This window comes from Gossypium hirsutum, chromosome A05 (assembly GCF_007990345.1).
Source record: "Gossypium hirsutum isolate 1008001.06 chromosome A05, Gossypium_hirsutum_v2.1, whole genome shotgun sequence".
Lineage (NCBI taxonomy): Eukaryota > Viridiplantae > Streptophyta > Magnoliopsida > Malvales > Malvaceae > Gossypium > Gossypium hirsutum.
Window position 1 is genome coordinate 11668128 of NC_053428.1, and position 27104 is coordinate 11695231.

General features: G+C 32.3%; 5 protein-coding genes across 9 annotated transcripts; 3 read left to right on the plus strand and 2 right to left on the minus strand.

Annotated features, from left to right (window-relative positions):
- Positions 1-449: 449 nt before the first annotated feature.
- Positions 450-2919, minus strand: LOC107917121 (microtubule-associated protein TORTIFOLIA1-like). The gene is made up of 4 exons (XM_016846504.2): positions 2092-2919; positions 1605-1796; positions 1002-1107; positions 450-914 (listed from the first exon to the last, which is right to left on the minus strand). Exons 1-4 carry the CDS (start codon positions 2275-2277, stop codon positions 628-630), a joined length of 771 nt encoding a protein of 256 aa, XP_016701993.2. The 5' UTR covers positions 2278-2919; the 3' UTR covers positions 450-627.
- A 240-nt stretch (positions 2920-3159) lies between these two features.
- On the plus strand, positions 3160-5122 carry LOC107958448 (deSI-like protein At4g17486). Of its 2 annotated transcripts, none has more exons than XM_016894222.2 (3): positions 3160-3594; positions 3874-4161; positions 4658-5122. In XM_016894222.2, the coding sequence occupies exons 1-3, from the start codon at positions 3462-3464 to the stop codon at positions 4900-4902; spliced, it is 666 nt and encodes a 221-aa protein (XP_016749711.1). In that variant the 5' UTR covers positions 3160-3461; the 3' UTR covers positions 4903-5122. The 2 variants fall into 2 exon arrangements, with proteins under 2 accessions (XP_016749711.1, XP_016749712.1); XM_016894223.2 differs by having other exon boundaries at positions 3256-3594; positions 3834-4161.
- Positions 5123-7836: 2714 nt separating this feature from the next.
- LOC107958447 (DCN1-like protein 4) lies at positions 7837-14575 on the minus strand. Of its 2 annotated transcripts, none has more exons than XM_016894221.2 (9): positions 14243-14575; positions 12144-12228; positions 10838-10912; positions 10717-10753; positions 10086-10169; positions 9909-9969; positions 9704-9810; positions 9193-9258; positions 7837-8072 (listed from the first exon to the last, which is right to left on the minus strand). In XM_016894221.2, exons 1-9 carry the CDS (start codon positions 14334-14336, stop codon positions 8037-8039), a joined length of 645 nt encoding a protein of 214 aa, XP_016749710.1. In that variant the 5' UTR covers positions 14337-14575; the 3' UTR covers positions 7837-8036. The 2 variants fall into 2 exon arrangements, with proteins under 2 accessions (XP_016749710.1, XP_040969313.1); XM_041113379.1 differs by lacking the exon at positions 7837-8072 and adding an exon at positions 8233-8385.
- Positions 14576-16145: 1570 nt separating this feature from the next.
- LOC107958446 (protein RAE1) lies at positions 16146-20934 on the plus strand. 3 transcript variants are annotated; one of them, XM_016894219.2, is made up of 12 exons: positions 16147-16348; positions 16464-16524; positions 16994-17080; positions 17261-17338; positions 17439-17632; positions 18250-18391; positions 18820-18900; positions 19440-19568; positions 19723-19800; positions 20182-20253; positions 20340-20420; positions 20540-20934. In XM_016894219.2, the coding sequence occupies exons 2-12, from the start codon at positions 16471-16473 to the stop codon at positions 20588-20590; spliced, it is 1047 nt and encodes a 348-aa protein (XP_016749708.2). In that variant the 5' UTR covers positions 16147-16348; positions 16464-16470; the 3' UTR covers positions 20591-20934. The 3 variants fall into 3 exon arrangements, with proteins under 3 accessions (XP_040969315.1, XP_016749708.2, XP_040969314.1); XM_041113381.1 differs by lacking the exons at positions 20340-20420; positions 20540-20934 and adding an exon at positions 19927-19987 and having other exon boundaries at positions 16146-16348; positions 20182-20248; XM_041113380.1 differs by lacking the exon at positions 18820-18900.
- A 1533-nt stretch (positions 20935-22467) lies between these two features.
- On the plus strand, positions 22468-23582 carry LOC107961321 (ethylene-responsive transcription factor ERF003). Its single transcript, XM_016897485.2, has 2 exons — positions 22468-22834; positions 22931-23582. The coding sequence occupies exons 1-2, from the start codon at positions 22752-22754 to the stop codon at positions 23388-23390; spliced, it is 543 nt and encodes a 180-aa protein (XP_016752974.1). The 5' UTR covers positions 22468-22751; the 3' UTR covers positions 23391-23582.
- The last annotated feature ends 3522 nt before the right edge of the window (positions 23583-27104 follow it).

Below are 27104 nucleotides of genomic sequence, written 5' to 3' on the forward strand. Positions count from 1 at the left end.
AAGTGGCCTCAACCATTGATGCTAGTTTTCTTTCACTTCAAATTTACATCATGTAAAATATATGCGCCGAACCAGAGTAACATAATCATGAAGTTTGCAAGAACAACACAGGATTCCAAAACCAAAACCAGCATATTTACTTATCAAACTGTTGCAGCTCAATTTTCCAGGCAGATGCCAATTGTAATAGAAGTTGATCAGGTACTGCGCCTTCCCAATTCTCTGGTGGATCCATCGTGGAAGCTGCTTCATGTAAATTCAACAGAAGCTCTTTCTTCAACTCCATCGTTATACCCAATGCATCATGTCCGTTTTCTATCACCACTTTGACCAGCTGAATAATTACAGGAATTTTTTTTTTAATAGTAAACTTATAAAAGAAAATGTCTAAATAGAGCAGCTTGAAGTAAATGGCTCAAAGATGAAGAACCCATACCTGTTGACTCCAGGATAGACAAATATCAAACAAATCTTGCTCCATAAGAAATTGCACAATAGCGTGCAAGGCTTCATTTGCTATCTCATTTGACAGTTGATCAACCATAGGGCCTGATCTATCCATCAGCTTTATAAGCAAGAGATCATCCCCTGTAGAGAGAACTTCTGCATAGGCAGAGTCCATATCACCTACTTGAAGGGCATGCATTGCATTGCTCCAAGAAGTCCAGACATTGCATTGCATTGCATTGCAGGGCAGAGTCCCCTTGTTTCGAGTTTCTGAAAGAATTCAGGATTCAACTCTCTGTCTGATAATGCAGGTGATTTCTTCTTTAAAATTACAACTGCTTTGTCAATAATGCTTCCACCTTTGCCTTCAGAAACAGAATCTGAAGTCTGTGTTTTTTTATCACCCGCACTTGGATCTTTGGAGCCATTCTTTTCTGATGATTCAGCTGACTGAGCATTGTCACCATCTACAGCATTGAAACAAGTTTAATCCAATAAGATGAATGACCTACACATCAAAAGGACAACCCGTAACACTTAACTGACACACTTACCATGAGACAAGGCTTTCAGGTCATCTACAGCTCCATCTTCCCCTTTTCCTGCAATCTTCTTCCATAATTGCAATGCTTCTGTCATGCTATCTCTCACAGGTTTCATCTGGTTGACCAATGATTAAACGTTACAATAGAATAAAATTTCCATGAGGCAGTGTTGAGTAATGTAAATCTGTCATATCTGCACTATTAGAAGAGATGATAGTGAAAGGACTTCAATCCTAACCTTGTTTAATCATAATGTGCTAGCTGAAAGTCCCTTGAAAACCAATTTAGAAAGCATGGATGCATACAGTCCAAACCCACATTTTCCATTAGTCTAAATTCTGTCACACAATTAACCCTAGGATTTCTAATTATATCAAGTTCCTACAAAAAAAAGGAAATCTACGTGGAGGATATACATGTTTTCCCGAAGCAAAGTGACCAGATCAACACATGTAATGAAGAAAAGAAAGTACATGGTCTGGCACCAGTCATGTCCAAAATATGTATCAAAATTTCACAATGAAATCATACACAAGGCATTGATGTAAAAGTAATATACATATATATAAGTATGTATGCATGCATGCAAGAAAAATGACTCCAAAAAGCTACCCTATCAAAGCGACAACCCTCAAGTATGGTTATTGTCGAAGATGCTCTATCTGCAATCAAGTTGCTTGAATGCAGTGCCAATGCACTTAAAGAATCTGCAGCTGCCTTTCTCGTCGCCCAATCTGTGCTCCCAAGGCATTCGTGGATGCTTAGCTGCAATGCTTCCAAGCTCTGAGGTGCAATTGCTCCCACCTACATGGTCATCATAAATTTACAGAACTTCAATTTTCTTTTCCTATTTTTTGACCAAAAAAACAAATTGTTCCTATTTGTGGAATTTTCCACATCTATTCCCCACCTAGCTACCTAATTCACATGATCAAATAAAACAAGATCTACAATACCAGCCAAAAAAAACAAGCACAAAGTAAACAATAAAGAAACTACAAGATATTCATTTACGATGATACTTGACATCCACAAAACCAACAACATAAATCATCAATATCCTTATGAATCAAACACAAAACAACTGCAATACACAAACCTGTGACAAACTTGCCACTACTGGCAAAAGGGAAGCCTTGGCCATAAAATTCTGGTTATTCAACAGCTTGCAGATCCTTGGACACAGTTTCTGAAAAGCAGGCAAAGGAGGATCAGATGCACATTCCACCATCTTAGCCATACACGTCGATGCACCAGATTGTACCCCTTTGTTCTGCTCCCCCATTGCTATTTAAATTACAACAGAACAAACAACAGAAATCGAAGATTAGCAGAGAAGAGAGAACAACTTCGAACGGCATGCATTTCTTAAGCCTAACCAACAACAGAAAACACATTTCAATTCAACATGCAATACAAACAGAATAAAATTGGCTAAAACTAACCTATTAGCAAATCGGGGCACAATGAAGAACCTGAAAAAAGCAAAAGGGGAAACCGATTAGATAAAAACAATAGATCATATTTACCTCGAAAGTATTGGTTTTCATCTACAATAGCAAAGGATATTAATCTATCGGGAAACATAGACTAACCGATGACGCAAATCGGCAGAAACTGTGAGCAAATCGGCCGAAATAGAAAAGAAAATAATCGGGGGAGCAAATCGGCAGAAAAGGGAAGAAAATAATACTGGGAAAAAGCAATGAAACAAGGAAGCAATTCGGATGAAGGTGGGAAACGGAAGAGAAACAGAGGGGATCGATTAGGGGTAAAAGAGGGAAGGTTTAGGGTAGGGTCATCTAATCTGAGAATAAGGGGGGGAGTAGAAATCGGTGTTTTTCACCGATTAGGGAAGTAAGGGGATAGACGCGTATTAGCAATACGCTCAACCAAACGGCGTCTTAGATTGGTATTAGGTGGGCCCCACCGATTAGGGGTGTATTGGCTTAGCCAATACACCAACCAAACAAGCTGTAATATTCAAAGTTTGGATTTTTTCCCCCCTTTTTATTGTAAAGAAGGATTTAAAATTTAAGAATAATGGGATGTTTGTACTTTAAAAATATTATATAAAATGAGTTTCAAATTCAAAAACTTAAATGATATTGTTTCAAATGATTTTTAAGTTATATAAAATAAATTGTGCTGTTAAAGTTTAAAATACATCAAAATTGAAAAATAATTAAGAAAGGAAGAAGAAGAAAAAGAAAAGGGCGGCACTATCTGCCGCCGATGCTGCCCATAATCAGAAGATTCTTATTCTCTACTTTACCACATTTCAAAATTTTTAAAACATGTAAACCATATTAAATTTAAAAAATTAAAAAAAAAACCCAATTTGCTCTTTTTATAATATGTTACCATTCTTCTTCGTTAAACTAACGACTATCATTTTCATTAGGGGAAAAAAAAAAAAGTCTCAGACTCAGTACTTGGATTAAAATTTTTTTTTCTGAGAACAAAAAAATGTTGTGTCGTAAAAATTCAAGCTGCGAGGAAACAGGATCTGTACCAGTGTATCTCAATGTGTATGATCTAACACCAATTAATGGGTATGCTTATTGGTTTGGACTTGGGGTTTATCATTCTGGTGTTCAAGGTTTGTTTTCTTATTACTTACTATTATCAACTTTCCGTCTTTATATATTCCTTTCTGCTGCTAGTTTTGGATGGCAGATCTATGGTTTGGGTTTTAAATCTTTGAAACCGGGTGTTTTGTTAGATGCTGTTTTCCATTTTTAGATCCAAGAAAAAAAAAAGTTGAAAAACCTTAGCTGAAGTGAAGTGAGGTTGAAGAAAATTGGTTTCTTATTTTTCTGGTATTTGTTTTATTGATAGTTTTATGAAGGAGCTGATTGTTGGGTTATTTGGGTGGCAGTTCATGGGGTTGAATATGCGTTTGGAGCTCACGAGTATCCAACAACAGGGATATTTGAGGCAGAACCAAAGCAATGCGATGGGTTCACTTTTAGGAAGTCGATTTTGATTGGGAAAACAGAGTTGGGGCCTGCAGATGTGAGGGGAGTGATGGAGGATTTAGCTGAGGAATACAAAGGAAATGCGTACAATTTAATCACCAAAAATTGCAACCATTTCTGCAATGATGCTTGCATTAGGTTGACTGGGAATCCTATCCCAAGCTGGGTTAATCGCCTTGCTAGAATCGGTAACTCTGCTTTTTCAATTAATGATAAAATGGGTTCTTTTTTCATTCAATTTTGCTGTTATAAGTCGCCAAAGAAACCGATAAATCAATTGCCCTTCCGAATTCTTCTTTTTCTTCTTTTATGGAATATAATGGTTGAAAGCGTCAAGAAAGCAAGAACCAGAGTCAATGCTTTAGTCAGTTTTACGTTGTCCAGATTCATATTAAGTGACAAATATAGATATTTATTTTTGAAACAGAGCATCCTATTCCATATCCTATGAATATATGCTTAGATATGAGTACTTCAAGAAAAAAATAAATCTAAATAACATTCTTTGGGTTTGATAAAATGATAAAAAAACTGCTACTTGGTAACTTAGAAATTTTTGAATGTAATAACAGAAATAATTAAGTTTCTGGTTTTTATATGATTCCCCCAATAATTTCTGTTTTCTGAATTTGATTTTAGAGGATAATGGGGTGTATAAAGAATTACATGTACCGGTGATTGTAGGGTTCTTCTGCAACTGTGTTCTTCCGGTGACTTTAAATGCAACCAAAGTGAGGCATCACAGAATTGAAGACAAATCTAGTGAAGGAGAAAAGAAGAAATTGACGAACGAATCCAACAGATTCACATCATCTTCAAATTCTTCATCGAATTCATCGCCATCCATCACTCAAAGCAGGGGTAGAAGCCGAAGCAGACGCTCACTTCCCCCTTCTTCACCATTAGTTATTGCTCCTCCGTCATCTTGATTCATCATCCTCATTATTTGAAACACTTTAATTGAATCAAATGCTCAAAACAAAAAAAGCAAAGCAAAGCAAAGCAAATCATTTGAGTTTCTTTTTCTTTTTTCATTTAAAATTCTTGGTGCATTTATGATTCTAACATTGTCTTGGGAAATTCTGCAGGCATGAAATCTGTACATTTGTAAGTTATCAATTAAATTTTTGGGCTATGATTTGGATTGTGCATGCTTGTTTTGGTATTTGAAAATTCATCAATCATCCACCTCATTTTTATTTGGTTTATTTACAGTTATAACAATATACGTATAGTAAATCGATGTAAGGATTGAAGCCGGAAGTTTCCCATTTGACATATTTCAGAAAAAGAGAGATAAGATTCGAGATTCGACTTCTTTTCTCGAAACTTTTTCATATGTATAAAAAACCACTAAAGTGTAATGATAATGAAGTCCATGTAATTTTCATTATACGTCAAGGTTTGCGAGCAAAAGCAGACTACCTAAACAGCGCCTCACTGCATACATTACATTCAGACCATAATTTAATTACATCATATACTTATTTTGGTTTTAGATACATCCAATAAACTTTTAGGTTGAGTTTTGACATATATAATCTTTTTTTTTTTTTAATTTCGGATTGCAATTTTTTTCAAATACTTGCGTTTCAACTCTTGTGGTATCACTTAAGCAATATGATTGGGTTTTTTATTCAACTTTGATTGACCATTTGTTCAATTATTAGCTGCACTGTTCATGCTTAAATACCCTAAAACAGGGGAGCATCTAATCTCTTTTTTTTTTCTTTTTTTTTCAATCTGTTGCTGTCACTTTGTTCACTTTTTCTTTTCCTTTTGACCCCAAATCCAAAGCAAGGGCCATCTTTACCAAAATTGAGTCCCACGACACATGTTCTATATCAAGAATGCAGTGATTTTAATTGCCTTGAGTGGGTGCTTGGCCACACCAGTCAAATTTTGTCACCAAACACTGTTTTTCTTTAGGAAAAAAAAATGGGAACCGGAAAATGATCTGAAGATTCTTTGCTTGCCAATCATGAAGTCGCCACACTATTCACTCATTTCTTTATTTACTAAGGTCACTTCTGTTTTCCCTTGGAAATGATTTTTTATTAATGTAATTCTATTCCAAAATTCCGAAGAAAGGAAAGACCATGGAAGCACACCAAATAACGACTTTAGTCCCACATCTCATTTTGTTGTCCTAAAGTACTGACATTAACCCTCTGATAGTGTGAATATCACAGTTAATTATATTGATTTTGAGACCTTTATACATTAATAAAAAGTCGATTGCAATTTATTGCTAAAACTAACCTTATTATTATCTGGCTTTTAAAGTAAGATAACAAAAATATAAATTCTATTAATTCATAGAGTTCTTGACAACTTAAATTTCAAGATTTATAAGTCTCGTTATTCTTGTACTTTAACTTCTTTTGTATGTAATTTCCTATAATAAAAAAACTTTTTGTTTGTAATAATAATAATAACAACCTCAGAAAAACATTTTTCTACATTAAGCTTTTACTTGTACAGACTCCAATAGTTGATGGATGTTATACTTTTAGTTAGCTGATTAATAACATTATCATTATAGCAACTCTTTTACTTCTGCACTACCCTTCATGAAAGCCAACATCAAAACCTTCCACCTTGGCGATGCTATAACTTGAAGCATACATCTCTCTCTCTCCATATATATATAGAGAGAGAGAGAGATAATTTTAGATACTCGACCAAAAAAAAAGCCATATATATACGTATAGATAATATTTAGGCTTAAATAAACTTCAAGAACACAAATTGATCCCAACTAGCGAAGGATTTAGTGAATTTTTTTCAGTTGTCTGAGAGTAGGAAAAATTATTACAATCTCGATATCGATATTTTGAAAGCCCACCTCTTAAGAGAAACTAAAAGAACCAACAGGACTAAATCATGGGTTATTATTACCTTACTTTTGTCATAGATAAGTTTGTGATTGATTTGTTTTGTTAGCTGTGTTAGATACAAAATTCCAACCACCCAAATCCTCCACAAATAAATGTCCTCTTTCTTTTCAACTGAGCACCAAGCAGTTATCTGAAGCAAATGGCAAACTTTACAGCACAAGAACACCATCAAAGCTTACTCCTATTGAGATGACCACACTTGTCTTTAAATAAATGGATACAAGCAGACATATGGGCACAAGGAAAAGCATCCAATTTGTGCATTATTTTTGCATTTGGTTAAAATCCAAATCATATGCGCCAAAAAGGGTTACCTCAAGTTTGATTACCCATGACAAATTTGAGGTCCTTTTCATAAGCATGATATGTTGCCATCAAGCATAAATCTTATCAAGGCATGAGCATGCGAGGCAGGCAGAGCTGTTTCTATACATGCAAACACCAGGAAAGGTACACTTCATGTACACACTACACTGACCAAACACGACACCCAAAAGCTTGTTCGGAAGTGCCCTAAGGAAGTTTTTTAACTCATAATGCTGGTTGCTGATGGTTGTCCAATATAGGCACATAAATAGTAGTGTTTTATGATATATATATATATACCTTAGACAATGAGGATGATCTTGACAGTGCTGTATGAAAGAAATATGACCAATTTGGTTGATCAATCGACTTTTTGAGTGGATGATGTGATAATCAGAAAAATGTTGCTACAATCCATCCTTTAAGGATCATCCTCAAACCTCAACGGCTGGAGGTGTTTAGCATCATTAGCTTGCACGCCTACAATGAAGCCAATACCTGTCACAACAGACTGAGGAGACAGGGGAACCAATTGCAGGGAGATTTTGTCATGTAATAGCTTGTTGCTAGTTCCACCAAGATATTCTATGCAAGAAACAAATTACTTTCTTGGGAAACGTAGCTGAATTTATATAAATGGGATAAAAAAAAATCAGATAGACCTAACATCTCTTTAATCTCATAAATAATTTTGTTCATAATATAACATCATAATCCAACAGTTTTGAATATGAAGACAGAAATACGATTAAACATATTAAGATTGTCTCCTGCATATTTGTAACACAAAGCAAGTAATTTTGGAAGGTAAGTTTTGGAGAAGACCTTCATGTTTTGATGTAAAAAGATATAAAAGATCAGCTGGATAGCATGGTTCTGCAATTCGGACATTCCTGACAACAGATCATGGAGAAATTTTTTGATTAAATAATGGTAAGCTTAAATTCAAGTCAACTTTTTTATGCCTCTAAAAACGAAGAAAATCATATAAGGCTCTAGAGAAAGGGACCAAAGAAAAGGAGGAGGTTTAAACTTTAAAAAAAAAAAAAAAACCTGCTTTAATACTGGAGTTTACAGCTGAGAATCAAGTTGACCAAAGCTAATAAGACATTAGCTCTGTTTTGCCTGCATCCATTCTACAAAATTGTCCAGGACCAACGGCCAAGCGAGGTCTGGATCATAATTACTAAGGTCTGGGAAACTTATCTGCTAACATAAAATGGAAAATGTAAGAGCACTTGCACAATTATTGACATGAGGATCCCCAACAAATAATGGTGCAAGGATGCAAGAGGCAACTCAGTTTTCGTTGGAACTATAAGATTATATCCCCATGCATCTCTAGTTCTCTATCCTATCTGATGATAAACAATAGAAAAATAGTAACGCTACCACATACATTTATGATTGAACTGCAATTTGCAACAACCGGTCATTTATAACATTAAACTGTAAAGATCAACAGTTTCCTACCATTTATTTTGTCTCAATTTTTATGCCAAAAAGAGTTATTCTCTGTATTGATTTCCATGTTTGCAAGAAAAAGTAAACCAAGCAATTTAGAAATCAGTTCCAGCCCAAAATATATGTACTTTTATCAATAAATGAAGAATAGTTACAAAAAATGGATGAAAGAAAATGAAAAGAACGAAAAAGTGATATATAAAACTCTCATGAGAAAGGATTTATTTTAGCCACAACCTGCAGGATGAGAGGGAACCCTCCTTGGTCTTCTCTCTTATATTAGTCTATAAGTATGCCAAGGGGATTCTGCCACACACTACCAATTGACATTATGTCTTCATATAACTTAGAACGTTATCTAAAAGATTTTAGTATAATTCAACAAGTTTGTTCCAGGAAAAATTTTTATTTTTTTTAATTAAAGTGATATCTGTCTGAGCCTGACATGACATTTAAAGAATTATTTGCAGACCCTATTTTTTATGATAGAGCATCTAAACATGGGGAGCACAATAAAAAGTTACATAACAAGGATAAACTGTGACGTACCTCATTGCAGAATCGAAAAAAGCCCATCCATTGATCCAAGTTTATGACCTTATAATCGCTCTGAATCTACATTAAGAAAACAAGCATGGTATGAGGCATATTTTCTCTTCCTCTTTTTTTGAGGTTAGGATAGAAGCGTAAGTTCAGAATTATAGCATCACAATAACAACAGGCAACTTACTCCGTAATCTAGTTTATAGAGTTTTTAGATTCATTTCTACACCTAAAAGATTAAACATTTAAATTAGAGGATTAATCCTATTTTCTGAAGAAACTTTTGACGAGTCCGTCTGTATAACAATGTTCCCCAATCTGATAACAGACTTAAAAGACTTTCTAACATATCCATATACATTTATACAATCCTAGAAGCTAAAACTGAAATGAACTCATCCCCCAAAATAACAGATAAAGTTGTGCCTGTATAAACAGCATCATAAAGGAAATGAAGAAAATAAAGTATAAACAGATGCAATCCCAGAGGTCAAATGCAATAATTGTCACAACTCACCTTCAAATACTCAATAAAATAGTCAACCTGTGCACGGAATTGGGATCCTAAAACAAGATCCAACAATTGACATATGCTTTCTATATCTATACTCTTTTGTTTCTCCTCTGCAGCAGTAAATTCGAGAAAGTAAGTAGGGGCTCAACCAGGAAAAAGGGACAAAGTGTAAACATCTAAGCAACATGCCACATTATTACTATCATACCTGTCAGGCAATAGCAGAATGAATAGGAATAGAAATCCACAAAGTTTGATGGTCTCCTGACCTATTTATAATATGAAAAGAGAACATCACCACTTTTGCAGACTTTTCCGCCATAATAATCATACATATGTAACAAGTCAATTGACCTCAGGTATCAAGCAGTTCAGAAATCTCTACCTCTTTTTCTAGCTCAGGGAGGGCTTTCCTTAATTTACTTACAGTATCAACCCTCAGTGCTTTTAATCCTCTTCGCCATTCCTCCTACAAAGATAAAATTCAAATGTCATTTTCAACAGATAATTTAACTACAAAAATGTACAATAATATAAAAATACATAAAGAAAGATTGGGATCTAAGGAACAAGTATGTTGCTGGTTACACAGTACAATGAACCAGCCAACCTAAATCCAGGCTATCATGATACTGTTAATAAGGATCATAACTGTATTGAGAAGAAGAAACTCAATTCAACAAAACTTATATATTATTTAGTAAAAACTGAAGTATTTTCACAAGTCTTGGATATCATGATCAAATTACAGGTAGTAGAAGTTGATCAAAATGAATACAATAAAGATCCAAAATGACAATTAACAAAACAATAGATGAAAACAGAAATCCAGGCATCGCCATACAGCCTACATGCCAACGTCAACCTAAAATGGGAGACTGGAAACTTATAGCTATTAATATGACCATACCATGATAAAGAAGAAAAATAATCAGAGGGCATAGGAGCTGATAGCAATTTTATGTTAAACAGTTAAATTATAAAAGTAAATGGAGAAGATAAACAAAAAAATTTACCAGGTTAAAGTATCCTTGTTTTTCGGCTTTCATTTTCCTGACACATACACACTAGTTTCAACAAAAAAACTTAGGATAAAAGTTACAAATGAGTCACTGGACGAGTTTATATAACAGTTACCAGGCAAGCATCAAGATCCTAACATCTGTGTGATCAACTTCCATGTCTGAACACAGACTCTCAATCCCTTCTGGGCTGTTCAAATAGTGTATCATAACATTAGAATGCATGTCAAAATAGTCAAGAAGCACTTCAGTTTCATAATGGCAATACTAGTAAAAGCAGTAATTCAACATGCAGCTATCAGCATTCTTATTTTAGCTTTGCTTTGAAAATCTTTCCACAGTATTAAAATTTTGTAGAATAAAGTTAACGACATTTTTGTGAATGACCCCAGAACTAATTCCATTATTATCTGGGTATTTATATTCTATGGTGCTCTAACTTTTCAATTTCTAGAGTACCCACATTCAACACATATGTAATATACATAAGTATGGAGTTCCAACCTTCTAGGGGAAAACATAGAAAACATGATCCCAATCCTTGTTGGGAAAATACCTATATCTGGCACTGACTACTGAGTCCAAGCAACATGAGCATTTGGCTAGTGAGAAAAACTAGTTAGCCAAACTTCTTACTTGTTAGCTATTGGGGTTGATCAATCATCCAATCTTTCTATAAACTGATACAAGAAAATTACCCTTTAAATTCTCTAATCAGAAAACCGGTAGTGTGTACCACAGAAAAATATACCCTACATTACAACTTCCTGTAGAGAAAATAAATCCCATAGTCATGATTAAATGAAAGAATATTTGTCATGCTCCAAAGCTTACTTGTTTATTGTTAGATTACCTTTCATCAATATTGAAAATTTAAGAACTTAAACCTTCTGACAAATAATTTAGAAATTGGAACTTAATACCATATAAATTGAAAATCTAAATGGAAATTTATCAAACATATCAGCTATTGCTTATATGCACATAAAGTCCATTCAAGCAGTAATTTTGGAACAAGAAGGGATAAACTCAATCAGCATATTAGTTATCTGATCTAAAAGATTTAAACTTCACAGCACATTGACACTTTCAGTCATCACAAGCTCACATATCAGACTGTGACTAGGATTGTGAACAACTATATGAAAGATAAGTGTGCAAAGTCTCACATGGATTGATCACTACTACACATGAATAACAAGATGAGATAATTATGCAGGTTGGATGACGTTGCCTCAAAATTACAAAATTTTAAAATGAAAAATTATATTTGAAAAATATGGTTGGATCTAACATATTTAATTATAAAAAATCCATATAACTACGAAATTCTCCAAAATTAAACCCATTTCCCCTTACTCATTGTTAATATCCAAAATGCAAATTCACTTATTAAATTGGATATTCCACTGAGCACTTACTCAATCATACCAGAAGACCTATTGGCAAAAGAATAAAATAGGTTGTCAATCCGCTCCATCTCTTTTGAAGATGCCTTACTTGAAGCTGAGAAATATGAAACACAGTTTCAAGTCATTAGTTACAAAACCTTAGAACAGCTTTGCCAATACATTTGACAAAATAAATAACTTTAAAACATTCAAATTACATAGTCTACCATAGTCTCTAGTTTGATGAAAGATTAGGGGGTTTATGTAATCTTTCAGGGTAAGCTTCAGTAAATATGTTAAAGGGAGACCAAGTGACACTGAAACCAAGATATGTGAAAACCCCAGAATCTCTAAATAAATAAATTTTTAATCTCCTAAATCTCTAAGTTGAGCAAGTCCACAAGAGAACATGTTACTGATGTAAATACAATAAAATAATTTATCCTACACTACCTCTAATCAACTTGTGACTAGCATCAACTATGATGGTTGCTAAAGTTTAAAAGAAATATAAACTTCTAAAAACTAATTAAAAATTCGGTTCTACATGTTTTATCTAACCAAATCTCTAAATAAATAAATATTTAATCTCCTAAATGAACTTCTAATTAAGATAAATTTCTAATTAAACTATCCCAATAAATAATAATTAAGTAGTTTTTTTTACAATATATTTCTAATAATTAAATATAAAACTCCTTTAAATAATAGAAACCCTAAACTAAGATAAACCTCTAGCTTCCTAATTAAACTTGTATCACCAAGTTAGAACCACAGTTAGGAATATCTTGAGGACCAAGCATTAGGATCATGATCATTGGCATCTGGACTGGAATGCATATAGCAGATTAGGTTTCTGAACTCAAAATTTTGTATAGTTTTAAAACGAACCGTTATTTATGACAGTTTTCTATCTGCTTTTGTTCTTTGACATTTCTTTACCGCATGATTTTTTTAACAGTTAATTAAGCATTCAACTAAATGAGTAAGCTTTTTCATTTTTGTTGTAATCCCATTTGAAGTAGGGACTTCCTTGTGTTTTTCAGGACCAGTTCAGGTTTCATATCAGTCTCTATTTCTAACTTCAATTGAAAACAAAATTACTAACGTGTTGTCTCATACTCCGACGAAGAACTACTAATCCTATCTTCAGCTCCTTAATCAGAAAATCTGTAAGACATGAATCAAAGCTTGATAGAATCGTCTTTGAAACTAATTTTGATCACTTCTCATCAAATCCTTATTGCTCATCTTTCCCTCCTAGTATATTTATCACCATTATCACTTTCCTGGGTTTTTGTTTTCATATATCACAATATAATCTATCAGCATCTTTTCAACTCAAACTTTAAATTGCTTGAACCTTTGCTGAGGCGCCCACCTTGCCAACAGGTAGTAGACATACCATAGATGCAGCACATACTGATAACAAGGCAAAATTCTTTCTCAATTACGGCCAGTGATTTTGCAAAAAGTTTAACTTCTCATACTGGACCTGATTTTGAACAGGGTTTTAAGATTTAACTACCTTAAGAAGACTGCACTCACGCAAAATCTATCCTTAAGGATTTTGCTTCAATTTTCAGCGTCTCTAGCTAAACCTAATTTTCAAACTCGGTTTTATTAACTACCTTAAGAAGACTGCATTCAAGCTATAATCTACCCTTAAGATTGACATGTATTCTCTTTAAGGTTCTAAGGCGTTTGTTTTCACCTATCGTATCTAAAGATTTATTCTTTTAATTTCCCAATTTCTTACTCTTTAGAATCATTTCTTAGGAGAACTAATTTCAAAATCAGACCCCAATCTCTTTACTCGGTTAACTTTTTCCTAATAGCTCATCATTATCCACAAAATCCACTAGAACTACACTCACTCTCTCTCTTTCTCTCTCTCTCTTCTATATAACAAGTTAACTTTCTTTCTTCTACAAACACGATCTTAACTTATGCAAAATTGAATCGCTTTACAGAAATCAACCAGAGAAATAAAAGAAAAAACAAAATTTAACAATCTAACAAACAGTGAAAAATGTTTGAAAAAAAAAACAAAGGAAAAAAGAAATCAAAAGCCGAATCCAAGTCCAACAAAATTTAGAATTAAAGAAACAAGAGAAAGAGGGAAGTACCGGTGCGAAAGAGATCGGAGGGAGAACAGGAAATCGGGTTGGTTGAATTGGGTTGACCCGTTTTTTTGGATGCACAAGCAGAGCGACGCATCATAAGCACAAACCAAAGAATATCTAAGCTTCGTCGCTCAACAAAATTATAACTAAACAAGCGAAGCTTTGCCTTCACTAGTTTGTTGGTTGTTTTGATTGGAAGATTTTCTTTTTCTTTCTTTCTTTATTTATTATTTTTAAGGTTCCGAAGGTCCTCTGTCGACTGAAATGTAATTTAGTCATTTTCTTTTTTCAAAGGAGATTACTTTTGACCCCTTTTTTTCGATTAAAATAAGTTGTCATTCGCTTGTTTCCTTTACCTGGCCGCTATATTTTTAATATGTCAGTAGTAGTTTAGTAATGCTTGAAATCCGTCCTAAGTCTCTACATCCTTCCTAATTTTAAAATTTTAATATTATTTTTAAGAATTTCTTTTTATTTTTTAAATTTAAATTTTAATTATTATTAAATTTTAAAATTAAAGCTCAATTATCAATATTATTAAAATTATTTTGTTATATTTATATTTATTATAATATTATTTTTTAATTATATAATTAATAAGTAAATTATTTTTTATTTTAAAATATCATATTAACAAATTTAATAGTATTAATAATTAAACTTAAAATTTAAAATTTAAATAACAAATAGAATAAATTCATAAAAATTAAAAGTACATGAATAAAATTAAAAAGTTATAAAGATTAAAAAAGTTTATGGTACATTTTAAATAATTCGATAGTCTTAGTGATGACTATCGCTTACATTCAGATAAGTTTTAAATGTCACTAAAATTTGACTTAATTTTAATTATTTTTATTTTACAAATCACATGTTACAAGTTTACAACTGATATAAATAAAAAAAGTTGTTTGCTAGATTCTCAAATATCGCAAGTTGCAGTGAGTTTTGGGTTTTTTTATTTTACCACTTGTTATACGTTAGCTTGTTTCTTTTTTCTTGCTTCTGCTCTCATTCTTGGATTGGATTTTAGAATTTATAATTCTGGTCTTGCCTCGATATTTGGTTTTATAATTCTGGTCTTGCGTCGATATTGTTTGGAGTTATCATTAATTTTTATAATATCGATAACATTCTGATTTTAGAGATTTGATTTTTAAGTTGAAAACTGAAAATTAAACTTTAAAGTTTCTGTTATACTAATATTAACTTACATACCTATATGTATTTTTTTAATTTAATCAAACTGATATATATTCTCTTTAATTTTTATTTAAACCCTAAAATATATATATGTTAAAAATATAATAAAAAATAATAAATATGACCAAAATATATGATAAAATTATTTAAAAAGACTCTAATGATATTAAGTGTAAATGCGTCTATAGGTAAGATTATTGCCCAAATTAAAAAAAATCAAGTCAAAATTCAAAATTGCCCAATCTAAATTTATTCAATTTATTTGTTTCAATATTTATTCTTCGCCACAACACGATACGTGGAAAGTTTGTATTTAAGCAATAAAAAAATTAAAAATATCATTATATTAATATTAATTAAATTATTCAAAATAATTTTTTAAATAAAAATTTTAATAGAATTAATGGTTAATTTTTATTTATAACACCAATTTAATCAGTTATGGTAAGTATAAGCCAACTCAATGAACCATATTTTTCCCATAAGTGTTATATATAGTATAGATTATAAATTTTTAATTAATTAAAAATAAAAATAAACCCAAGAAAATAACAATAAATTATGATGTAAAACAAATAAAATAATATTAATCTTCCGGGAGAAACATGAGTTTGGGCTTGAAAAGTGTTATCAAAGATGTAGTCTAACTCAGGCCAGGCCCGATATCGATAAAATATTGCAAGATAAAAGGCTTACAGACACGGTCATCTGGTGTGGCGTCCATCGAACGCAACGCGGCCTCTCCGTTAACCTACACCGCCTCGCTCCCCAACCAGCGACTCTCGAGTCTTTCTCACATATATACACACACACACATATATATATATTCCATCTACTCTTTCTACTTACTTTATCCAGTTTTCCCTCTCCTTTCAAAACCAAAATCTAAGTTTCTTTTTCTACAAGGTAAATTTTATTTTTCTCCCCCGTCATATCTTCTCTGTTTTATTTTGCAATGCAAAGATTCGAAGTTTATCACAATCGCATTTCTTTTTTGGTTTCTCTTTGATTAATTGTGCAGTTTCGTAATGTCTACTTTTGGTGCCGCCGCTGCCAATCATAACCCTAATAAATCGTTTGAGGTATTCATTTTTTAATTCGTATTAAATGCTTCATACGATTCACATTGTTCATTTTAATTTTAAATTGTTGATTACGATTTTTTTAGCATAATTTTACGGTCGATGCTTTTACTATTGAGCTTTATCACTTCCTTTCTTTTTTTTGTCTATAAGCTTGTAAGTAAAGAAAGAAGTTTTTTTCTTACGGTATTTTTTGTGATTTGGGTTTTTTTTTTAATGTTACAGAGGAAAGAAAAAAAAAACAAACATAAATTTTATTCTTTGCTTTAGTTAAATAATAGTTGACTAGAGATACTAGGCTGATGCTTAGCTCCTTTTTTTTTTCCCGAGTTTTTTGAGATGAATATAGGCAAGGATCAATGTTAGTGATTCAAAGAATGATACTCTTGTTGAAAAGAATAAAAGTAATTCGAGCTTGGTTGAACTTTTGGTACAACAAGGGGTTCTTACATGCAATTTTTTATTGTAGGTTGCTCAACCACCCAGTGATTCTGTTTCAAGCCTTAGCTTCAGTCCCAAGGCCAATTTCTTGATTGCTACTTCATGGGATAATCAGGTCTACTCACTTTTCTTTGTTTCTCTTATTGATTATGCCATGTCTCAATTCTGTTCTTCTAGTAAGATGATGAATTATTGAAATTTAAGAAATGAAATTTCTTTCCTTGTTGTCTCCCCTTTATTTTGTTAAGGTTAGCTGAATTTTGATCCTCTTTTCCCCTTTTGAATGATTGTGCAGGTGAGATGTTGGGAAATTTCCCGGAATGGTACAGCTGTTGCTAGTACGCCAAAGGCATCAATTACTCATGATCAGCCGGTAATGAGTCAGAGTGTATTGTATTTAGAGACGTATTATTCTATTCGTCAATTTGTAGTTGAAGTAAACTAATGCTGTTTTCTCCTTGCTCTTTTGAAAGGTTTTGTGCTCAACCTGGAAGGATGATGGGATGACAGTCTTTTCTGGAGGCTGTGACAAGCAGGTCAAAATGTGGCCTTTATTATCTGGTGGTCAACCAATGACAGTTGCCATGCATGATGCCCCTATTAAAGAAGTTGCTTGGATCCCAGAAATGAACCTGTTAGCTACAGGAAGCTGGGACAAGACATTAAAGTAATACTCTCACCTTTCCTCATTTTTGTACCATTGGGAAATATGAAGTCTTGTTTTCTGGTATTGCATCCTAGTGATTAACAACAAGTCAAGTAAAGCATTTCATGTGAGGGCACTCTTGCCTTCTTGCTAAGTAGTGCCTGCTTATTTGTAAGTTTCATGCTCAATTCATGGGAGGTATGATTATGTGGTAGTCACAAGGTGCTTGTCCAATAATTGTTCACATGGTGTAGTCATATTGGAGGTGTTATTGCTTGTGTTTTAGACATGTGTATAATTATGATGTGATAAAAATATATATTTGGCTTGGATTTTAGGGCCACATGCAGGAGGTTTTTGGGACTGTGGAAAGAATATTTAACTTTAGGAAGGGATCTCTCCACATTCAAAGTTGTACATTCTGAAGCATCAGTTTTAATGTTAAAGCTGAATATTTATGGGCAACATTAATTTTTGGACTATTATTTACATTACTTTTACATGTTTTTTGTGTTATTGGTCATCAACTAATGAGTTTTTCCATATTGCTTTTACTTCATCTTTCAATGTCAGCAATTTGATGCTTTTATGTTACTGTGGCTTTTAACCAACTAGTGTTTTTTTACCTTTACCTTCAGATATTGGGATACAAGGCAGTCAAACCCAGTGCATACTCAACAACTTCCTGATCGCTGCTATGCACTCACAGTGAAATATCCATTGATGGTTGTTGGTACCGCAGATAGGAATCTGATAATCTTTAACTTGCAGAATCCTCAGGTAGTGTTTTCTTATAAATCAAGTTATAGATTAAGGTTCTTCACTATTTTCAAATCTCTCCTATAACTAGTGCTCCTCCAACCCCCCCCCCCAAAAGCTTTGCCGCTGTGATCGACTTATCTTGTTTGTCTCATTATAGTTTTGATGTTATGCATAACTAGTATTGCATTTGGTTGTATGGAATTTTATTATTTAGAAACTGGTGGAAGAATTCTAGGAGTTACGGATAATAGCACTCATGCCTACTTTTTTCTTTCTATCTGTAAAAGCTTAGTGTAAGTGGACTATGCTAATGTTTTTCCTACTACGTGACTGTTTGGACAGATGTTAATAGAATTGTTGGCTGATGAATTGAGAAATTATTCATGTTATTTGTTTGCTTTTCTCTTGCATCATCATGTTAAATAACATTGCTAAAATGCTAACAGAATGAATACAAGAGAGTCACCTCACCCCTCAAGTATCAGACAAGATGTGTTGCTGCCTTCCCTGACCAGCAAGGGTTTTTGGTATGCATATTCCTTCCTTTCATCTTTGGACTTCCAAAAATGTGATACTTGCATTCATTTGGCCCATCATTTTGTCTATATGGAGAAACATCTTTGGAAGACATCATTTTTTTTTAAAATTTTTTCAGTTCAATGTACTAGTTTGAGTGATTTATAGAAGTCACTTTTCATAGTGGTTTAGTTTGTGCGTTCTACTTCAATCTGAGTTGTTTCCCCCTATTTCTGCATCATCTTTTAGATTCTAATGTTTCGTTCTGTCATTCTGTAATCGTGGTTCCTTTCTCCTTTTGCTGTTCTTCTTTCTTTTTTTTCAAGTAATCACTTGGCATTTGAGATATATACATATAACTATATCTGTTTTTATACCTTTTGTGTTGGTTGATACCCAAGTGTTGTTACTAACTTTAATTCTGAAACAGCCTATGACAACTGCCTGATTTTCTATATTTCTGCATATAATTCTTTTTCCAGTTTTTGGTTGCAACTAATAATGGAAGAGTTTCATTGCTAGTATTAACATTTATCATTTTTCTTTGCAGGTTGGTTCAATTGAGGGAAGGGTTGGTGTACACCACCTTGATGATGGACAACAGGGTAAAAACTTTACTTTTAAATGCCACAGGGATGGCAGTGAGATATATTCTGTCAACTCATTAAACTTCCATCCTGTAAGTTTTTTTTTTTGCCTTGTACATCTTCATGTTGTTTTCTTCCTTGTTTGTTTCATATTATCTATGCTAGGTAGGTATTATTTTTAACCATTTTAGGGATGTAAATCTTCTTTGGCTTGTGATCGGATGTCGTTGTTTGTTCCTCTTTCAGATACATCACACTTTTGCCACTGCGGGGTCTGATGGTGCTTTCAATTTCTGGGACAAGGATAGCAAACAGAGACTAAAGGTATTCTTAGAATCCTTTGTTCATTTAATTTATGAGATAAACTGTTGTGTTTTTTTTCTTTCGCAATTAGTCTTCTCTACTACTTGTACAATATGGTTTATAATTAATTAAATTGCTGTTTTTCAGATACCAATATCATAGATAACAGTGAACCCGAGTTCCTCAACAGTCTGGTGTCTATTAGAAAGTAGAAACCCTTAAATGCTTTCTATCTTTACCGAGATCAATTTTGCCAAATGAAAAGAGAATCGCCATTAAATTGTTTGTCCTCTTTTAAATTAAATTGATGGTGGTCTGAACTTGGCAATTCTAACTATGGCAGCAAGATCATCTGTGCTGTATTCTGGTTGGTAATAAATGCTGTCTTTTGCTGATATGCAGGCAATGTCAAGGTGCAGTCAACCTATACCATGCAGTACTTTCAACAATGATGGATCAATATTCGCATATTCGGTATCTACTTTGCAAGAATGCTTATTTTCTATTTGAATTGAAAAATAATTCGTAAGGTGATTTTTACATTGAATTTGCTATAATAGGTTTGTTATGACTGGAGTAAGGGTGCTGAAAATCACAACCCATCAACAGCAAAATCCTACATTTTCCTGCACTTGCCACAGGTACATTAAAATGAATTATCTCACATACTTGATCATTTATTTTATTCACTAAACTTTTATTAAAAAATGCCATTTTTAATAAGAAATTTTTACTAATGAATGTGTGTCGTGGAATACAGGAATCTGAAGTTAAAGGCAAGCCAAGAGTTGGAACAAGTGGTAGAAAGTGAGAAGGTTAGTTTGGATTAGAGAATGGCTGAACCCTAGAAGAAAAAGGATTTGCCACATTTTGTCTGGTTTGGCTTCTCGATGGGCCATTGCTTCAAGTTGAGTCACTAGGGTAGGAATGTGTTGTGTACATCAGAAAATTTTTTTCCCTTTGAATCATTTTATCCCTACTTTTATGTTCAATGTTTTAGCTTAGAATCTATAGAGTTCTTGCGAAGTTACAAACCTTAATCCGACCATTCTTTTCGCCCATATCTGCTATTAAGAAATGAATTATCTGTGTAAAATCTAATTAGGAAACTTGTCACTTTATGCGATTTGTTGGTAATTTTGGATTTAGAGTCTAGAGAGTGGTTTATGCAATGGTTTACTTGTAGCTTCATCGTGCTTGTTATTTTCCAAATATGTTTTTTTTTTCTTAAATTGAACATAATCATCCATACTAGTATCTTTTATTTTATTTTTTGGTATTTTTAAGCTGTAAGAATTAAGGTACAATAACCTCGGGTCAGAACCTGAGAATATTTGGTCTCGGGATTTGCTGCGAATTCTTTGCTGATGAGCTAATAAGCACCTACCCCTTCAAAAAGGAACAAAAAGGTCGGCATTGGTGTCGACCTGCAAATCTTTTGGGACATGGATTGCCTCATCCACAACAAAGGAATATATGGGTCAATTATTGTAGCTCATACTCATTCAATGGGTATATAATGGACAAATGTAATATTATCTTTATATTAGGAAAGGATGGGGCTTGAAAATCACATGAAACATGGTTTCTGTCCTTACCTTGTTCTATTGCATATGGGTAGGTTTCCTATGTATTTGTGAACATGATGTGAGCCATGTTACCTTTGTCTACTGACTACTACGACCAAACACAACCACCCTACCCTCTCAATTTTTTTAAAAACAAAAGATTTGGCATTGGTTAGACGATATTTTTTTTTTCTCGAAATGGACTTTTTTTTTAAAGAAAAAATTAGAAGCATCACATATGTATTATTTAAAAAATTTTCACCTACATCATAAATACGTAAATTTTAATATAAATTAGAAAATACCGGGAGAGTGGAAAGGAAAAAGATAAAAACATTCTTGCCCATTGGAAGTCATTTCATAACTAATGATTGTAGGAACTGACCTACAATATATGTCTCCCGAATGAAGTCTACAACCAGAATTCCACTCAATCTTTAGATAATCAATTCATTAAATACAGGGTGATTATTATTATTTCTTTATAGAAAGAAAACAACTTCTATAAAATTACGTGTAAGTTCCTAATCCAAATTTCTAGCAACTTTCAAACAAAAACAAAATAAAAAAACTCTAACAGCATTAAACGTTTGAAATCACATTTATGCCCTTTTATATATTATAAAAAATATCAAATGTATTTTATTAAGGTAAAACTTTTAACCGAAATGATGTTATAGGTTAACTAGACAACAATTTAATGAAAAAACTACTTTTAAGTTTTTTTTTTAAGGTATCTATTGAAGTGAGCCAAGTAATTAATTCTCTATATTCTGTAGGCCCATTAAGAGATAAATGCTAGCCACAAGTTTTAAAACTGTTTCATATTCAAGGCAAGGATTGAAACCTTGACTACTGGTTAAAGGTAGGAGACTTAAAAGCCTTTTTTATTTTAAAAGAAAAGAATATTATTATAAAAATATTTATATTTTTTTTACTTTTATATGAAATGCAATAAAAAATAAGTTAAACCCAAAATTAACCTACTTCAAACCTAAGAAATGAATATTCTAAAAATCAATTTGTACCATTCTTTACATAAATTTTTTTAAGAATTTTTTTATTGACATGAGTGTATTATAACTAATATATAATAAAGGGAGTTAAAAAAAATCGACCAACGAAAAAGTGGAACAAAGAAAAATATTTTGTTCCTCGTGTAAAAAGTAAAGAGGGGAGGAAAACGAAAAAAGAAACTACCCATTGTAGGTCCTATTATTCGTAAATTGATCATTGATAAGCAATCACACAGGTTCAAATACGGCGATAGAAGCTTGTATATAAGCCCCTCTTTTAAGCTTCCACACTCCCCTTTCTTCCCTTCCTTTCTCTGCTCATTTTGTTTTGCTTTTCTTCTCTCTCAGACATATCACGAACACTTACGTTTTCTCTTAAAAAACCACCATGGGTAGACCACAGCAGCGATACCGTGGCGTCCGTCAAAGACATTGGGGTTCTTGGGTCTCTGAAATTCGACACCCCATCTTGTAATTTCCTTGAAACCACCTTTTCTTTCCCCTCTTATAATAGTTGATTGTTTTTATTTATTTATTGATGAGGAAAACGTTTGTTGTGTTTTTCAGGAAGACTAGAATATGGCTAGGCACATTTGAAACGGCGGAGGATGCAGCAAGAGCATATGACGAGGCGGCGAGGCTTATGTGTGGGGCAAAAACACGAACCAATTTCCCATACAATCCCAATGACTCCCAATCTGCTTCATCAAAGCTTCTCTCGGCTACTTTGGCCGCTAAGTTACATAAATGTCACATGGCAGCACTGCAACTGGCTAAAAAAAATGCAGCAAAAGACCCTTATGCAACACAATGTGGTCACCCTTCGGCTGCTCCAAGCTACACCGTCACCGGAAGCAATATCGGGGAAACGGATTTCCGGCAGCATATTCCGGGGAAGAAATGGGATGGATATGAGGAAAGTCAAGTTGAGGGTGAACAGCAGTTCGTCCCATTAGAAGATGATCATATAGAGCAGATGATAGAGGAATTGCTTGATTATGGATCTATTGAACTCTCTTCTAATTAGTTCAACGTTAAAGGTCTTAACTGTGAGCATTTTCCATGTGTTAATGGAACTTGCTTCTTCTTCTTTTTCAATGGTTTAGTTTTTCTAGTTACCGGTAATTTGTTTAGTTCATAAGATCAGATATGCTACATTATGCAAAGGTTGATTTGCATAAAGTAGTGTGAATACATTAATGGAATAAAGTATTTAACATATCATCTGAACTACATAGAACATATTAAGGCACGAAGCCGCTTCTTCTTCCATCTTTCTTTTCCCCACTTTTATAAATATGAGCTTTCATGTGAACACCTGACCCTATAGCAAAGCTTTCTTACCCAAATAAATATTAAGTATTAATTGGTATCCCAAGTTTGGGTCTAATTTATATTCATCTTCAATTTTGAAAATATGATCAATTTAGGTGGTTTATAAGTGTTTTTAAGATTATTTTGGTGATAAGTTTGATTTAGGAATTTTGAACAAAAAAAAAAGGTACAATTTTAGAAAGTGCAAGTGTGAAGAGGAACCGAGGGTGTGAATAAAGTTTATGTGAAATAATTTAACTGGGTACAAGATTTAACATTTTCCTTTATTTATAAGAAATAGTTAAAATTTTACTATTACTCCAAGTTGTAGCTTTAGTTTTAATTTGAGTATTTCTATCCTTGTATTTTTTGAATTTAGAATTTTATTCCTGACCTAAATAGTAACAATTAATTTAATTAAGTTAAATTATTCTATTTTCAAAATTTTATGCAACAAACAATCACATGTGCACTATCATGCCAAGTTATGATTTCCACATAACACTTATAAAATAGCGATTTTAATTTAGTTCATCATTTAATGGCTACTATTAGAATCAAGTTTGAATTCGAAAAGTATTAAGTACTAAAAATGAACAAATTGGAGAATAAGTAACAAGGGTCTGGACCTCTAAAAGAAAAAAAAATTATTTTTAACCCATTAAAATTTATAAAATTTTGATTTAATTTTTAAAAAGTTATAAATGTATGAAGTATTAAAGTTGTGAAATTATACTTTTAACTCTTATAAAAATATACAACTAAAACTCGACTCCAAAAACACATACATCACTGATAACAAAATTTTATATAAAAATTTTATTGTTATTTTTTAGTGAAAAGTTAAAATTTTAAAATCTATAAAAATATAAAATAATTAAATTTAAAATAAAAAAATAAGGTAATAAAAAATACAGATCTAATAAGGTTAGAGAAAAGAAAAAGAGGGAATTGAAAAGAAATTCAAGATGTTGTACATTTATGTTAATTGTTGATGTGAAAGAGGTTTGGGTTTCTTGGAGACGAGGATGAATGATGCATCCAATCCTTTGATTTCTGTAAAAGCAACCCCTTTTAAACTTCCTTAATTTTAATTCCTCTAATTTGAAATTTTCCTTCCTTGTGCTGCTGATTTACTTAATTTATTTTGTACATCATTCCATATTCCCATTCCTACCGTATCTAACTTTAACAAAAATGTCAACACTCTCTTCCTTTTTTTAAAAAGAAATTACCAGAGGCTTGCACATATTCTATTTCTAAGGAAAGATAATTAGATTTTAGGTATTTTTAAAACATTTTTGGAAATATACTTTAAAATATTTTTGCATTATATTACTACTATTTTCCCCAAGGTAAAAGCAATAAAATTTTTGAGGATAGCATAGCTTAACAGTCCCTCTAGAGTCTAGCCCTAAGCCTAGGCAGCCGCCACCATATTTAGAAAAAGGTAAATTTTAAAAATAGTCATTTAACTATTAAAATTCTCCTTTTAGGTACTTTAATTTTTTTTTTGCAATTTAAACACTCACATTAGTAAGTTGATTCATTTTGGCCACCCGAGTTAAAAACTATAAGGGAAAGCTGGGCTGGAATTTTTGTTTTAATTTGATTTTTCACCTAATTATCGTTTTCCCATGTCATTCTGATTCTTTAAAAAATATTATCATTTTAACCACCCTTTAAATTAAATGAGGTAACCCTGAAAAAAATGCAATTTTTTAGCCTCTGTTCTTAGTTCCTTTCTAACGTAGCAGTGAAGACAAACAAGAAATGATAATAAAAACATGTAAATGGTCTGTTTGCAGGAAAGACCCAAACTCACAATACTCCTAAACCCCTTAATAATCACACAGCTTTTAAAAACAAACATTATTAATACGAAATCGAAAGAACCCTACGAATGTTTGATGAACCAACAAAACCCATAACGATGAAATTAAAACAATTTCAACATATGTTAAAGTTAACAAAGAACCCTAACAATGTTTTTATGAAACAAGAAACCCGTAACGATTACATGTTATTATTTGACTTACAAAAAATTGAAAGAAAGTACTTTTAATAGAAGAAGATTCCCCCCTTTTCGACCCATTTTCTAATCTTCAATTCGATTTTTTTTTTATTATCGGTTCGCAACTTGAAACTCTCTATAAATCGAATCAATTTTTTTTTACCCAGCAGCAGAGAAAATGAAACAATAAAAAATTTATGTGAATATTATGTGTAATTTTAAAAATTTCAGGTCAACTTTCCTTCACAGTTTTTAACTTTGGTGGCCAACATGAATGAACTTACTAGTGAATGTTTAAATTCCAATTTTTTTTAAATTCTTAAAATTAAATTTTAATAATTGAATGATTATTTCTGTAATTTACCCTTTAAAAAATCATGAATGGTTTGTAAGTTTTTTTTTTTTAATATATGATAAAAGCTAACTGTCCAGCAGTTTGAAGCATATCCAAACAAATTCTCTGGGAAGTAAAGCAATAGTTGTTTTGAGAAAAATCTAGTCACACATAATATATTTGGATTTTCTAAAAAATATTCATTTATGAAATTAATTTATTTTTTTAAAGGATGAAATTTATTTCTAATAAATATTACAACATGGAAATAAAAGATATAAAACTTCTAAATTAAAGTAAGATATATTCATGTTTATCTTAATGGGACCACTTTTTGGAAGTGTTTGTGTGCATGGGAAAGGAAGAAGAGTGATGGAGTCATGCAGACAGTTCCCAACAAAATTTGGACCCACATGTCTCATTGTCACAATGTTGGAGGCCCTTTTAATTGTCAAAATTTCATCACCGGGATTTGCTTGCTTCACACTGCTTTAAACTTTTAAACTTTCGGATTGCAGAATATTAATGTTGTCAAACACTATCCTAAAACTTTTTTATTATTATTATTTGGTATAGTGTTTTTATCTTTTTATATGTTTAGAATTAATTTTGTTGGAGTTGAGAAATTCGAATTTGGTTTAAATATTTGGAAAAAAAATATTTACTTTTATTTTTAATTAATTTGAGGCGAGGTACAAATATTTGGAAACAAAACCAAGAGGAGAGGTTCAAATTTGAGGCGAGAAAAAGAAAATGGTTTCATCCCATCTGGTCATTCCTAATACAAATATTTTAAATATAATAGTGGAGGTTCAATTTATTAATTATCTTAAAAATGATAAAACCATGTAAGATGAATAGAATGTGAGGCAGCTTGTCTTTATCGTTACAAATCCATTAATTAGTCAAAAGACTCGATCATAGCACATGAAAGGAGACCTTTATGAGCCACTTACCATGAATATCCTTTAATCATATTTATATGCATATCATTGGATCTGATTGATTTTAAATTTTATAAATAAGGTGGGTAGAATGATTTTTTTATTTATTTTAAAACACATTGAAAATATTAATTA

Bases quoted from the DNA above. Each gene is read 5' to 3' on its own strand.
- LOC107958447 (XM_041113379.1), bottom strand. From the start codon at position 14,336: ATGATGCGTCGCTCTGCTTGTGCATCCAAAAAAACGGGTCAACCCAAT. The intron at 10,754-10,837 runs GTAACTGTTATA...TGTATGTGTCAG, and splicing joins AGGATCTTGATGCTTGCCTG to GAAAATGAAAGCCGAAAAAC. The intron at 9,970-10,085 runs GTAGAGATTTCT...TATTATAAATAG, and splicing joins TCCCTGAGCTAGAAAAAGAG to GTCAGGAGACCATCAAACTT.
- LOC107961321 (XM_016897485.2), top strand. From the start codon at position 22,752: ATGGGTAGACCACAGCAGCGATACCGTGGCGTCCGTCAAAGACATTGG. The intron at 22,835-22,930 runs GTAATTTCCTTG...TGTGTTTTTCAG, and splicing joins GAAATTCGACACCCCATCTT to GAAGACTAGAATATGGCTAG.
- LOC107917121 (XM_016846504.2), bottom strand. From the start codon at position 2,277: ATGGGGGAGCAGAACAAAGGGGTACAATCTGGTGCATCGACGTGTATG. The intron at 1,108-1,604 runs GTAGCTTTTTGG...TTGGTCAACCAG, and splicing joins AGGGTTGTCGCTTTGATAGG to ATGAAACCTGTGAGAGATAG. The intron at 915-1,001 runs GTAAGTGTGTCA...TCAATGCTGTAG, and splicing joins CCTGAAAGCCTTGTCTCATG to ATGGTGACAATGCTCAGTCA.
- LOC107958448 (XM_016894222.2), top strand. From the start codon at position 3,462: ATGTTGTGTCGTAAAAATTCAAGCTGCGAGGAAACAGGATCTGTACCA. The intron at 3,595-3,873 runs GTTTGTTTTCTT...TTTGGGTGGCAG, and splicing joins TTATCATTCTGGTGTTCAAG to TTCATGGGGTTGAATATGCG. The intron at 4,162-4,657 runs GTAACTCTGCTT...CGGTGATTGTAG, and splicing joins TAATCGCCTTGCTAGAATCG to GGTTCTTCTGCAACTGTGTT.
- LOC107958446 (XM_016894219.2), top strand. From the start codon at position 16,471: ATGTCTACTTTTGGTGCCGCCGCTGCCAATCATAACCCTAATAAATCG. The intron at 16,525-16,993 runs GTATTCATTTTT...TTTTTATTGTAG, and splicing joins ACCCTAATAAATCGTTTGAG to GTTGCTCAACCACCCAGTGA. The intron at 20,421-20,539 runs GTACATTAAAAT...CGTGGAATACAG, and splicing joins TTTTCCTGCACTTGCCACAG to GAATCTGAAGTTAAAGGCAA.